Source organism: Pipistrellus kuhlii, unplaced genomic scaffold, assembly GCF_014108245.1.
Source record: "Pipistrellus kuhlii isolate mPipKuh1 unplaced genomic scaffold, mPipKuh1.p scaffold_m20_p_2, whole genome shotgun sequence".
Classification (NCBI taxonomy): Eukaryota; Metazoa; Chordata; class Mammalia; order Chiroptera; family Vespertilionidae; genus Pipistrellus; species Pipistrellus kuhlii.
In genome coordinates, this window is record NW_023425515.1 from 36,046,123 (window position 1) to 36,060,364 (window position 14,242).

Sequence of the window (14,242 nt, forward strand, 5' to 3'; positions counted from 1 at the left end):
AAGAAGATAGACAAATGGCCAATTAGCACATGAAGATGTTCAACATCATCATCCATCAGATAAATGCAAATCAAAACCATAATGAAATGCTACTTTACACCCATTAGGATGGCTTTATAAAAAGAAGAAAAAAAAAGTTGACAAGAATGTGGAGAAACTGGAACCCTTGTGCACTGTTGGTGGGAATGTTAAATGGTGCAGCCACTATGGAAAACAGTATGGTAGTTCCTAAAAATTTTTTTAAAATAGAACTATCATATTTATGATCCAGCATTTCTACTTCTGGGTATATGCCCAAGAAAATTGAAAACAGGGTCTTGAAGAGATACTTATATACCTACTAGTATGTTTGTAGTAGCATTATTCATAATAGCCTAAAGGTGGAAGCAACCCAAGTACCCACCAATGGATGAATGAATAAAACAAAAGTGGTATATACAGTCAACAAAATATTAGTCAGCCTTAACAAGGAAGGAAATTTGGACACAAGATACAACATGGGAGAATCTTCAAGACATTATGCTAAGTGAAATAAGCCAGTTCACAAAAGGACAAATGCTGAATGGTTTCACTTATGAGTCACCTGGCAGCCAAATTCACAGAGACAGGAAGCAGAATGGAAGTTGCCAGGGGCTGGGGGAAGGAAGGAGTATGATGCTCATGCTTAATGGGTATAGCGTTTGAATTTTGCAAGAGGAGAAAGTTTCTATGGATAGATGGTGGCGATGGTTATACAACAACGTGAATGTAATGCCACTGAACTGTACACTTAAAAATGATTAAAATGGTAAATTTTGTTACTTAAACTTAAAAATATCCATCAAAATAATTAAACATGTCCTCAGTTTAATTTTCCACACAGTAAAAATTAATAGATGTCAAGAATACAAACAAAGCTCTTTAGGGTGTTTCAGTGATTTTTAAGAATATACAGGGGTCTTGAGACCAAAACGTTTGAGAGCTGCTGGTTTAATATAAATGTATCCATCCACACACTTCAGTGGCTGACTCAAAGCTATTATTTTTTGCCAACATTTGAATCACAGCCGAACTGAGTACAAAATCAGAAAATGTATAGGGGGCAGTTTCCTCAAACTGGTCTGAAATAAAAGCACATGACATTCTCCTAAGTATAGACAGAACAGTCAGTGGCTTAAGAGAAACCGGAGAGCATAAAAAGGCCATTCTCAGTACGAGGGAGATCAGATGTAGAACAGAACCAGTAAGACTTACCTTCATGCTATATGACCCATCCTGATTGTATGTGACAGCTATGGCTACATCTTCAAGGGATAAAAATTAAACAAAATTAGAAGACCTTCATTTACTCAGTAAACTGAGACTCCGAAAATCTGATTTTCAACATAAAGATAACAGCTGTTAGGGATAGCAACATCTGTTAACTCCCTGGCAATAAAGATTAAAACAAAACAAAACAAAAACACAACTTATCAGGCAGGTTTCAAAAAAGGTGAGTTTCAAACTTTTCCTTTTTAGAAATGGAGTTTTAGCTTTTTAAGATTATAGACTATTTTAGGTATTTTTTTTTTTTCTATAAGAAAGGCTGTACTGTTATGGTAAAAACTGCAATTAATTGGGAAAAAGTTCTGGTTTAAGATCCAAGTCTGCCATCTGTGTGGCATGATCATCTCTGTGATCTTGACTAAGTCACTTAAAATCTCCGGGTCTTGGTTTTCTGATCCATTTGACCCATTAAATGGATGAGATGTAACAATGATGACATCAGTGTGAAAGTACTTTATAAACTGTAATAGACTATACAAATATATAATATAATTACATTCATTATTATGTGACTATAGAATTGGTTAAAGACTGTCCAGGGAGATGGAAATTGAAACTTTATCAATTGTGTTTTAAAAAATCACAAAAATAAAAATGTTCACAAGACCAAAGTCATTCCATCTAGTCCTGACTCTTCAACCGTCATGTTGAGGCTGCCAGCTCATATCTGTTCCCAGTCTTTCTGCAGAACTCCAAGTCGTGTCCAGCTAAATGTTCCATCCATACTTTGAAATAAACAGTGTGTCCAACAAAGCATCTCCCGCCTCCGCCTACCTTCCCTCCTGCAATGTTATTCCCTAATGTTGTCACCAGGTTTAAAGCCTGCCATTCTTACCTTCTCCTTCGCTTTCTACTTCCAACCGTCACCACAAAACTGCCAAAGTCTTCTTCCCTTTGGATGCCTGGACCACCCATTTCTCCTGCCCGCCCCTGATTCAGACAGCGGCTGCAGGCCCGGCTGACCTGAGGAGAGCCTGCCAGGACTTCCTGCTCCCTGTCCCAACCCTCCCAGCTGATGCCTCACATGTCCCTACCACAGTGAGAACACGTGGCTTTGCATTGAGAGCACCAAACTCGGTCCTGTTTCCCACCATTCTTCCACACAACCTGGCTCCAACCAAATGGGAAAATGGGTCAATTCACATCCTCCAGGTGTCTCCATCCTTCCCCTCTCTGTGCCCTTTGCCCAGGCCCCTCCCACTGACCCCCACCCCTCCTTCACATTGCGTTCACTGGGGGAGAGCCTGTCTGGGTGGAATGAACCTTCTCTCTATACATTTAGACACCTTAGGACTCTCCCCTCAGCAGGGTTATGATGGAGTGATTTTTCTCTTTATCAATTGTGTTTTAAAAAATCACAAAAATAAAAATGTTCACAAGGCCTAAAAGTCTTCCCAATTGCCCCGATGTAAGTATTATTAAACGCTGGATCGTATGAATCCTTTCGGACCTTTCAAAATACACATGCAGGTTTGTATTTTTCTTTTATAAAAACAGGACATTGCTGTACATATTGTTCTGCAACCAACTTTATTGTAGTTAACATATGACATACAGAACTACTCTGTTCTTTTGACAGTAGCAGGGGAATAGTTTAAAATAATAATTATGAGGATGATGACAGCTAATGTTAGTTGACTGCTCGCTACATGCCATTCAATGAGCTAAGTGCTTTACACATGTTGTTTCATTCAATATCTACAATGACACAAGGAAGTAATTGCCACTGCCATGCCCACGTATGGCTGAGGATGGTGGAAGCTTACAGAGCACGTGACTTGCCCAAGGGTCATGGAAAACAAGGGAGCCAGAACTCAGACCTACACTGTCTAACTCCAGGGCCGCACCATTACCACTATGCCATCCTTCTTCCCAACACAAAGTAGCAAAGTCTTTAAAAGAAAAACATAGGAACCAAGACCTCTCTTTTTTCTTCAGAATAGTTATTTTTTTCATAAGCTTTGTATTGAATGTATAAATGAATGAAACTTTCTAGCCTGTATCTTGTTAGTAACTTTAACTCTTTTTAAGAGAAAATGCAGGGGTCAGGAAAAAGGAGGGGGAGGGAGCTATTTGAAGAGTCCATGAAGCTGTTACACTGCCAGCTTTGAAGATAGTAAGATAGAGGGGTCCGAGTAAACTAAGCAAGCAGCCTCTAGAAACTGGAAAAGGAACTAATTCTCTCCTTTAGCCTCCGGATGGAGCTCAGTCCTGCCAGCACTTTGATTTTAGGGCTCCTGACCTCCAAAACTGTTAAGTTCCTTTTTTTTTTTTTAAACCACTAAGTTTGAGGCAATATGTTACAGCTGAAAAAAATCAATCAATCAATCACATCTTCAAAACATTGCTATTCATTCTGCCGTCAGAAAGATAATTTTCACTTGAATACTGGATCTTGTTTTTTTTAAAAATATATTTTATTGATTTTTTACAGAGAGGAAGAGAGAGGGATTGAGAGTTAGAAACATTGATGAGAGAGAATCATCGATCAGCAGCCTCTTGCACGCCCCCTACTGGGGATGTGCCCGCAACCGAGGTACATACCCTTGACTGGAATCGAACCCGGGACAAATACTGGATCTTCTTATTATCTTGTCTACATTTTTCTCCCCATAATTAAATCAAAATGCTGGCATGTCACAGAAAGTTTCTTAGTCTCGATCCCTACTTGTCTACCCAGGCTCATCAACCACCACTCTCCCTAAGAATACTTAGCTTTCCATTTAGCAAGCCGTTCTTAATTTCCCAACATTCCACACTCTTTCCAGATCTGTGACTTCCTCCCCAAGGATTTTCCTCCTCATTATTTAGCAAGCAAATCTCTATTTAATGTATTAAACCTATCATTACCTTTTCTGCAAAGCCTTCCCTGATTTCTTTAGTCAGGATGCAGACCCTCTCTTTGAAGATCCCATAAAACCTGTATTTGCAGAGTATATTACACATTTTCCCTTGAAAATCTCACTCCAACTAATCTGTGAGCTTCTCGAGGGCGAAGATCATGGCTCTGTATTGGTTTACTCCCCTTTCCTATTAAATACTAAGTACTCAATTAGAGCTACTGGATAAGTGAATGCATATATACTTAAATGTTCTTTTAATCATAATACAAATTTTCCAGTTCACACTTATATACATTTTATCTTAAATCCTCCCAATATTCTCATTTATCATTTTCTATCTTTAATGTGTCCTTCCATACTTAATCATAACTATTTTTCTAGTTAGAGAGAGAAAAAGAAAGAGAGAGAGAGAGAGAGAGAGAGAGAGAGAGAGAGAGAGAGAATGCATCTGATCATCCCAGATCAGTTTTCTTTCAATTTATAAAATATGAAGTCTTATAATAACATGAATGCTAATAGAATCACAGTAAAGACATCGCCAAAAAATGTCTAAATTCTTTTATGTATAGTAGGGTAACTCAACTTTTCCTTCTCTCTCCTAGATTATCTCTTGACCGCCCACAAGAGAATCTCAGACACCTCTTATGCATTTAATAAGGTATGAAAGTTTAATATGATGCAGTGTTGGTAAGCACATGCACCTTGAAGTGTGGGTTCAAATTCTGGCTCTCCCAATTCCTTTGGGTGTGATTTTAAGAAAATTATCATTCTCCCTAAATCTTTTACAAAGTTTTATAAAACTGACACTAATAAGAACGCCAATTTCATTGGCCTGTTCTGAAAATGCAAAAGAATTCACAGAACGTGCTTAACACAGTATCTCACATATACCAAACAATAAGTCTTAGCTATTATTATTATTATTATTATTATTATTATTATTATTATTAGAGGCAGGGCAGGGTTCTGTGAAACATGGCCGCTAGTAACAAAGTGAGAATATCTTTCAAGCCTTGATTATTTAAAACACTTGGCCATCCTCACTGAGACCATTAAGAGTTGTTTCTACTTTATATTCATAAATGCTTCTGGGCCCTTAGGCTTCTTGTTTGGTGCACTCTCATTCACCCACAGTCACTGTGGATTAGCATAACATTCCTGAAAACTGTGACATTCAGGCCTGGATTATTGCTGAAAAATACTGCCAAAAGGAAGCAGTGAACAGCAATCATGTTGGCTCTTCAATTACATTTATTTTTTTTAAAAAATCAAAGAAATGCAATATAATTCAGAACACTGCTCGGTGCCTCAGTGAAGATCCATGCCAAATAGCACAGTTGGTTCATCTGCATTATAATCACACAGGCTATTTTCCTGTTTAATTTAGATAGAAGAGGCCACTTAAATTTTATTGCTGCTGATACTTGTATTCAGCATATTCAGCCTAGTGTAAGATACTTTCACATTTTGGAGGCTGTTTTTTTAGGATGAAATGAATCAATACACTCACATAAAATGAATAGCTTAACCATTTGCCGAATGCTACTCTACAAGGGATGTTTGCAAACTTCCTTTCCAAGTACTCAGTGCACTTCAGGTAATGACCATCTAGGCTCAGGATGAAAAGATATCTAAAGAGCTGTAACCCAGACAACTGTGAACAAGGAATTTGTTAAGAAGTGAGTGGATGTCTACATAGGACTGGGGTAGAGAGGAGGGTGCTGTGATGAGCTGGCACGAAGTTTCTGTCCTACCTGATAGGCACGTTTTATAATGGAGTTGTCACAGGTCAAGGGTACCTCAACTTCAAGGTTGCCCATCCTTCCTGCTCTGACTCTGCCCCCCTCTGGCTTCCCATGCAAACTGCATTGCAGCAGAAGGCACATAGCCACAGCTACCACATGATTCTGGTCCCTCTGGTACACTGCTCCAGTCCACATTTTCTGTCAGCCTCTCCTAACTTCAGTGACAATAAGCCAGGTCCCACCCTGAGCCCACTCAAATTAGTGTGCAATCAAAAATCAATTTGCCACGGGAAAGGGGGTGGAAATAGCATAGGAATCAGGGTCAGAAAGATTAGGTGTCAAACACTGGCTCTGCCACTTACTAGTCTTGAGTAAGTTATTGTACCTTCCATGCCATTGTTTCATCAGCCATACGTGGCTGTAACAGTGACTCCTCCTTATTAAATTGTGAAGATAAAGTTTACACATGATAAGGCACTTAATAATAAATTACATTTCTTTATTAACCCACTTCCACCTGAAATACTGCCTGAGCAGTGGGTAATCTTTCTTGCTTGGAGTTTTGGATATTGTTTTTCTTACTTAAAGGAATACACCCTCACCCTGGCTGGGAGCTCAGGCATGTGCCTCTGCTGCAGGTTCAATTCACAGCCTCAGTACTGGTTGGGCATATGTGGGAGGCAACCAATTAATGTCTTTCTCTCTCACGCTGTTATCTCTCTCTCTCTCTCTCTCTCTCTCTCTCTCTCTCTCTCTCTCTCTCTCTCTCCCCCCCACCCCCCTCGTCTCCCTCTTTCTCTGCCCTCCTTCCTCTCTCCCTTCTACTCTCTTTAAAAATCAATGGAAAAAATATCCTCCAGTGAGGATTTAAGAAAAAAAGTAATACATTCTCAGGAGGGAAAAGAAGGGCAAAATAAATAAATAATTAAGTAAGAAGTAAATAAAAGTACTGCATTCTCACTGAAGAAATACAAAACAAAGAAAGTACACAGAAGCTTGGGTGGGGGTGGCGGGGGAGAGATAGAGAGACTGCCTCAAATCCCACCACCCAGTGGTAACCTCACTAAAATGTTGGCAAATTTCACTTCAGTCATTTTGCTATGTATGTTTTATAAATATTTTTAGAATATTTACAAGATACAGAAAAAGTGTAATGAAGAAAAAAAAATCAACTCTACCACCCAGAGCAAATCAATTCTATCATTTTGGCATAATACCTCACAATGTTTAGGCCAGGGATCTTTTAAAATATATAATTGAATGATTGTGGCTGAGTTGAACCCACTTTTCCCCCAGGTAAATGTGATCTATTTCTATAAAGCACATTTCCCTTCTAATAAAACATTACTCACTGTTTTCACCATCCCTAAGAGTTATGTTTCTGGTGTAAGAAATATTCAGTCTTCTTCCGCTGCTGGATGCAAAAGGAGAATATTGATCTAAAAGAAAATTCAACAGCAAATTTACGAACATCAAGCCTACTAAATTCATACCTTACAAAAGAAAACAGGAGCACAGGTCCCATACTGGCAGCTCCTTTATGTTTTCATTGTTCTTCTCATTGCTTTAAATTTAAGTGAGGTATTTCGATTTACATCTCAGGAGATTTCCTATGAAAAATCCCAGCTTCTCTCAGAAAGTGAGACTATGTGCAGCCTAAACTCTCATCCTCTGACAGCATGAGCTGCGCTGTGGCCATCCCTTTGGATGGGGCTGCTGCGTTCCAGGTCGCCCAGATCTATACCTCTCATCATCCTCCTTTCACCTGGCCTCTCTCATTCTCCTATGTTACTGGTCCGCCTAGAGGGGCTGGAGTGTACATCCTCTGCTGGACAATATCCAGCAGCTACAGCATGACTAAACTGAAGCAATTTACCTGTGCTGGTTATAGATTTTAAAGAGAGGTAAGAGTAAGAAGATTCTCCATTCTAAAAAGGCCAAGAACAGGCAGGCTTAGGAATGCTGTATGGAGCACACTTAGATGCATTTCATGTAATGTAACAGGACAAAAGGAGGAGAGAGCGCACAAATCTCCTAAAGAGGTAATTGTGTGTTTTAAGCTTTCAATATAACTTTCTTGATTGAATCTAGAAATTAATGATCCTAAAAATAGCATCCTATAATAATATAATAATTCTAATAATAGTGAAGAGATAAGTGGATTCCTTTTTTTTTCTTTTTTTTTCTATTTGCTTCAAAAGTCAGCATAAATAAATCTTATTGAGCCAAGTTTGGGAGAGCTCAGGTTTTGCTCAATTTAGAGGGAAGAACTGTTTAAAGGAGAACTGACAGAAACTGTAATAAGCTAGTGAATTTTCATCATGAGTTCCCAGCTTCCAGGCCATTAGGAAGTTGGGCACTGACTTAGTGAGATGCTGAGGCAGGCAGTCAGGACGAACCTCTGCCTGACTTTCCCAAGCTCTGACTCTATGACATGATGGAGTAACTAGGTCTCTAGTTAGTCAGAAATTTGATTACAGAATAAAAAAAGAGCGGAGGAAATAACCATAAATCATGGGTAACCCAGCGGAATCGGAGCGCCTCCTGGAGCGGGAGGTTGCTGCTGGTACAGAGGCTACAACAAAGCAGGCCACAGGGAGTGGTGGGTAAAAGAAGTTGGAAGGGATTGGCATGGGCTGCAGCAAGCACTGGTGTTTGGTTGAAAAGAGATCCATCTCTATGTTGTTAGGTGATTAGTTAAGTCACATGTGTCAAACACAAGGCCCGCGGGCCAAATCCGTCCCGCCAGGCCTTGCAATGTGGCCCGCACCGCGCTGTCATCACTGCACTCCGCTGCGTTTCCATCACAATGACAGTTTATGACTGTTCAGTAAACCATTCGGCCCGCGATTTAGGCTGGATTTTAGATTTTGGCCCCTTCTCTGATTGAGTTCGACACCCCTAAGTTAAGTAATGCCTAAAGGGTTCAAAGTGTTTATAGAATGTATCCAGAATATGTGAAGAGCTCTCTTCATCCTAAAAGTCACATTAGCAGAGGATGGTGTCAATGACTGAGAGAAGAAAGGGAGGAAAGAGTGGCATAAAGAGAAAGAAAAAAATGTAAGTTCAAAAATCTATCTATCTATATAAAAGCCCAATATGAAATGGTTCGCTTGGGAGTTCGACCAACTAGGAATTCGATCGCTCACTATGACGTGTGCTGACCACCAGAGGGCGGTGCGAAACACAGGAAGGCCAGCCGCCACTAGGGACCCTACCTGTGCATGGATTTCGTGCACCGGGCCTCTAGTTATTTATAAAATCTTGATAAGCAGGGGGAACAGAAATGCATTCCATACCTTGTGTCTGAATTTGGAAAACATCTGACATGGCTTTCTCCCTGAGGATGAGGCCCAGAGCTGCCTGGCATAAGAACTCTTTGGCTGTGGCCTTCCGACTAGGCAGCAGTTCTTCCCGGTGCTGAGGGATGAAGTCAGTGTGCACGTTCCCAGCTTTGAACTCCGGGTGGCCAGCCAGCCTGAGGAGGAAGTCAATGTTGGTGTGCAGTCCGACAATCTAGAAAGAGAATAAAGCCCACGTCCCCACGGAGTGGGGAAAACAACAGATTCAGAAAAACATTGGTATGGCTTCTGCTCCTTTTGCTGAGCATTTTCTACTATCGACAATTCTCAGGCAAACAATAAAAACCCCACTTCAGCATCACTGTATTTCTGGACTTAACACTTAACGCTACATCTACTCTGACAAAGAGGCCACAGGAAATGGTGTTAGTGTAGGTAGTTGGAGAAGACATTTAATTGACTTGGACTAGGAAAGTGATAAATGTGAAGAAACTTAAATGAAATTTATTGGCAAGACTTTGAAGTCCTGCCACTCAGAACACTCCTCTCAGCAGAAGGCACGATCACTACACTGGGGAGGGGATTGGATGGAATTACATCAAAAGAGCTTCCGTCCAACACTAAAAATCCAGATTTTACATACCAATATAAAAATAAAAAGGTATAAAACATAACCCAGTAAATGGAATCAAGGGTAAAGCCAGCTATCTGAGCCTCAAGTTACTTATTTGTTCGTTCATTCATTCATTCCCCATATACTGAGCACCTTGTAGGTGCCAGACCCTCATAAAAACACTGGGGACAGCCAAAACCGGTTTGGCTCAGTGGCAGAGCGTCGGTCTGCGGACTAAAAGGTCCCAGGTTCGATTCTGGTCAAGGGCATGTAATTGGTTGCGGGCACATCCCCGGTAGGGGGTGTGTAAGAGGCAGCTGGTCGATGTTTCTCTCTCATCGACGTTTCTAGCTCTCTATTCCTCTCTCCTCCTCTCTGTTAAAAATCAATAAAAATATATTTAAAAAAAATACTGGGGACACGGTGAAGAAAAAAACACACAAGTCCTTACCTCACAGAGCCTGCAATCTAAGGAAGGATAATAAATAATATCTATAAACAAAATTCTAATATAATGTCAGGTGGTATAAAGGAAAACAAGGCTGTCTAAAGGGAGAGAGAGCAGAAAGGGTCCTATTTTATTTTATTATTTTTTTACTACAGGCCCAATGCATAAAGTCTGTGCAAGAGGAGGCCTTCCTGCCGAAACCGGTTTGGCTCAGTGGATAGAGCATCGGCCTGTGGACTAAAAAGTCCTGGGTTCGATTCCGGTCAAGGGCAGGAGGGAAATGATCAATGATTCCCTCCATCATTGATGTTTCTATGCGGGCACATCCCCAGTGAGGGGTGTGCAAGATGCAGCTGGTCAATGTATTTCTCTCATCGACGTTTCTAACTCTCTGTTTCTCTCAATTCCTCTCTGTGTAAAAATCAATAAAATATATTTTAAAAAAAGAGAGAGAGAGTAGGCCTTCCTTCCCCCAGCTGCCAGCACTGGCTTCCCTCTTGCACCCGGGATTTGGGCTTCCCTCCGGCCTCTGGCAGGCACCTGGGTCTGGGCTTCGTCTGGAAGGTTCAGAAGGATGTCCAGTCTAATTAGCATATTATGCTTTTATTATTATATTTTATTGACTTTAGAGAGAAGAAGGCAGAGGGAGAGATAGAAACATCAATGATGGAGAGAATCATTGATCATTTCCCTCCTGCATACCCCCTACAGGTCCCCTACTGGGGATCGAGCCCACAACCAGGCCATGTGCCCTGACTGGGAATCAAACTGTGACCTCCTGGTTCATGTGTCAATGCCCAACCACTGAGCCACACCGGCCGGGCAAAGGACCTTATTTTAAATGTGACAGCCTTGAAAGGACTCTGGGGAGGTGAGCGGTGCCTGAGGTGGTGGGAGGGAGCCCTGTGATCGTGTGTGTGGGAAGAACACTCTGGAGAGAAAACAGGAACACGTGTCGCCATGCTGTGTGTGTCTAAAGAATGGCAAGGCGGCCCGTGTGGCTGGAGCCACAGAGATCAGAGGTTTGTAATGACATGAAACAATTAGAATATCATGGTTTAAAAAACAATCCTTCTATGAAGCTAAATCAGCTGGTACAGGACTCACTGCACCAAGAAAATTAATGTGCTACACAACAGCAACAAACGATGAAATGGATAAAAGTGAACATAATCATTTTCCTTTGGAGAAAATAATACCAACTGTAGGCCACACTTGTAATAGCGACCATGTTTCCGTGGGGTAGTGGTTATCACGTTCGCTCACACACGTGCGGAGCTGGCTCTACCTACAGGATCAAGAGGAATTTCCTATTGATTACCCTGAAGTATAACACAGACCCTAATAGTTTCAGTCCTTCGAGCTTTCTTTTCCAGCTGGAATCAAGAAGTCCTCACATAAAGTGAATTTGATGGTGACATAGGGGTGGTTGGTGGAAATAAGATGACAAGGACAAAGGCTGAGCACTCCGGATGGACACGCTTGGCTGTGGAGATACAGAAAGCATCAGGGTCACCCACACGGCCCGGTCACTCACATGGTACTGACGAAGGCTGTACTGCAGCTTGGTCAGGGCTGCCTGGCGATCTGCAGCCCACACGACCAGCTTCGCAATCATGGGGTCATAGTGCACGGACACTTCATCCCCTGAAATTGAAAACCACAGCATCTTCTCAAAGTCAAAACCAAAGGGATACAGTGTGATTGCAAAACGTTCTGCTGTGGCTTTATATACATTTCACACCCTATCCTCACAGACCTCATGACAGATATTGCCACCACCATTTTATTCACGAGGAACTGAAGCTCACAGGATTTTAAAACTTTTCCCTCTTCAGACAAATAAGGGTAAGCATTCCTCTGTCCTGTGGTTGTTGGGAGGACTGACAATAAAGTGCCAAATGTCGTACCTGGCAGAGCTGATAAACTAATAGCAGCCATCATTACTATGGTAGAGAACAAGAATCTCCATCACTGGTTAGGAACGAGGTCAAGGCAAAAGGGTGTGGCATATCACAAAGGCTACTGTCCTAGACCATTGTTGTGATTTTGGCAGGTCACTTGACCCCTCTAAAACCCAGGGCCTCCAGATGTAAAATCAAGGGGTTGGATTACACTCACTTATCCATCCATTCACCCCACCCCCACTCACCCACCAACACATATTGAACACCTTGTAGGCCTCAGCTTGAGCAAGGTGCTGCAAATATACCATAGAAGTCCCTCCCTTACAGTCTGACGGGAAAATAGGCAATGAATAGGTTACCATAAGGTAAAATAATAAGGGCCAGGTCTGAGGGATGCACGGGAACATAGAAGGGGAGTGTTGGGAGAAGCTTCCTGGACTAGATTATCCCTCCCTCCCAGTGCCATGATGAGACCCTGGGAGCACTTGTCTGAATTGCATCTCTTATCCTTTGAGCCCTTTTAAGTTACACTGCAAGCTTTGCTTGTCTTAGAGTTTTGTTGTTGTTTTTTTTCCTATTGCAGGGCCCCTCTTTTCTTTCCAAGATGTTCTGCTGTGAAGTTAAAAATGTACTGACTACCAAATCTTACTGTGGCTTAGGCAAGAGCTATCCAAGTGGTGCCAATGTACCATCAAGAAGCCCCAATGCCTCATTTTGGCTTTCAAGATCCATGTGATTTACTCTCACCCTGTGTCTGTCTCCAGCCACATCTCCAATCACTTACCTCCCTAAACCATTTTTCCAGCCACATGTTTTCTTCCAGTTCTTCAAACAGACCTTCAAGTCCACTTTTCTTTAATGTGCTACATCTGCCTAGTCCAATCCATGCTAGACTTCCTCTTTTAAAAGTGTCTCACATTAGCTCTTAGTCCTGCAACTAAAGTTAAGGTGGCAAGAGATGGTGGGGCTCAGGGCACGGACTCTGGAGCCAGACTGCCTGGGTCTGAGTCTTGGCTGCAAGGGTGATCTTGGGCAAGTCACTTAACCTCTCCGTGTCCTGGTCTGGTCATCTGGAGAATGGGGGTAAGGACACCTACCCATAGGACAGTGCTCCAGGTTAAAGGAGAATATACAGAAAAGTCACCCAGAACAGCACCTGCACGTTCAGGGGTCTTCAAACTACGGCTCGCGGGCCACATGCGGCCCGCAAAGGAGTCTGATCCGGCCCGCCAGGTTTTTTGGGCAGTGAGCGCAGCTGAGGTGTTACAGTAGGAATTAGTAGTTCATATAGTCCGGCCCTCCAGCTCTCTGAGGGACTGTGATCTGGCCCCCACTTTAAAAAGTTTGAGGACCCTAAGTCGTAAGTGCTAGCCGACTGTTAGCGAGGACCGTTGTTACTGATCAGTGCTGAACTGTGATAGCTCCTGTGCTGCTATTTTTTACTTCTAATTTCTTTTATTATTGTTTGGCTTGCACTAAGTTTTCATATGAATTCCCCAGCTTGACTTGAAGGCAGTGTGCCTTACGCATAGCGACTATCAGTCACCTTAAATCATGTTTGGAGCCAGGCAAAGTAAAAAATATAAAACAACACACACACACACACACAATACTTATGGCTTAAGTTTGATCAAGTACTGCTGCATTCGAAAAAAGAGCCTGCGAGTAATGAAATTACTAGCCATTCTCTAAAAATAACTATTCCAGAAGGAAGAAATAAACATTGCAGAGAAATCAATTGAATCCTTTATTTTAAAACATACTAGACATTTCCACAGGACACAGGAAAAGACCCCATCCAAAAATAAGAGTGCACTGAGAGTTAAGAAGACTGTCTGTTCTACTTCCGCTCACCTTGCCGTACCCCCGTCTCAATCCGCGTGGCCAGATCCGCTGGAGGGGTGGAGAGGTGCACCAGAGGCCCGGCCCCCGGCATGAAGTTGTTGAGAGGGTCTTCTGCGTATATTCTAGCTTCAAACGCGTGGCCCTGCAGCGTTATTTCTTCCTGGCTCAAAGGGATCTTCTCTCCTGCTGCAATCTGGTAACAGAAGAGTATGTATTTCCTTTTTTTTTTTTTTT

The 14,242-nt window shown here is 41.9% G+C and overlaps 1 protein-coding gene and 1 long non-coding RNA gene across 2 annotated transcripts in view; both read right to left on the minus strand.

The window, feature by feature from the left end:
- MCCC1 (methylcrotonyl-CoA carboxylase subunit 1) overlaps positions 1-14,242 on the minus strand; it is a 50,772-nt gene that overhangs the window by 7,611 nt on the left and 28,919 nt on the right. The window contains exons 11-15 of the mRNA XM_036446142.2: positions 14,018-14,201; positions 11,794-11,903; positions 9,193-9,409; positions 7,246-7,332; positions 1,234-1,283 (exon numbers count right to left, since the gene is read on the minus strand). Coding sequence (XP_036302035.1) covers positions 1,234-1,283; positions 7,246-7,332; positions 9,193-9,409; positions 11,794-11,903; positions 14,018-14,201 — 648 coding nt within the window. The remainder of the gene's footprint in view (positions 1-1,233; positions 1,284-7,245; positions 7,333-9,192; positions 9,410-11,793; positions 11,904-14,017; positions 14,202-14,242) is intronic.
- LOC123652612 lies at positions 1,525-6,550 on the minus strand. Its single transcript, XR_006742053.1, has 2 exons — positions 3,881-6,550; positions 1,525-3,699 (listed from the first exon to the last, which is right to left on the minus strand). It is a non-coding gene; the product is annotated as an uncharacterized LOC123652612 (long non-coding RNA).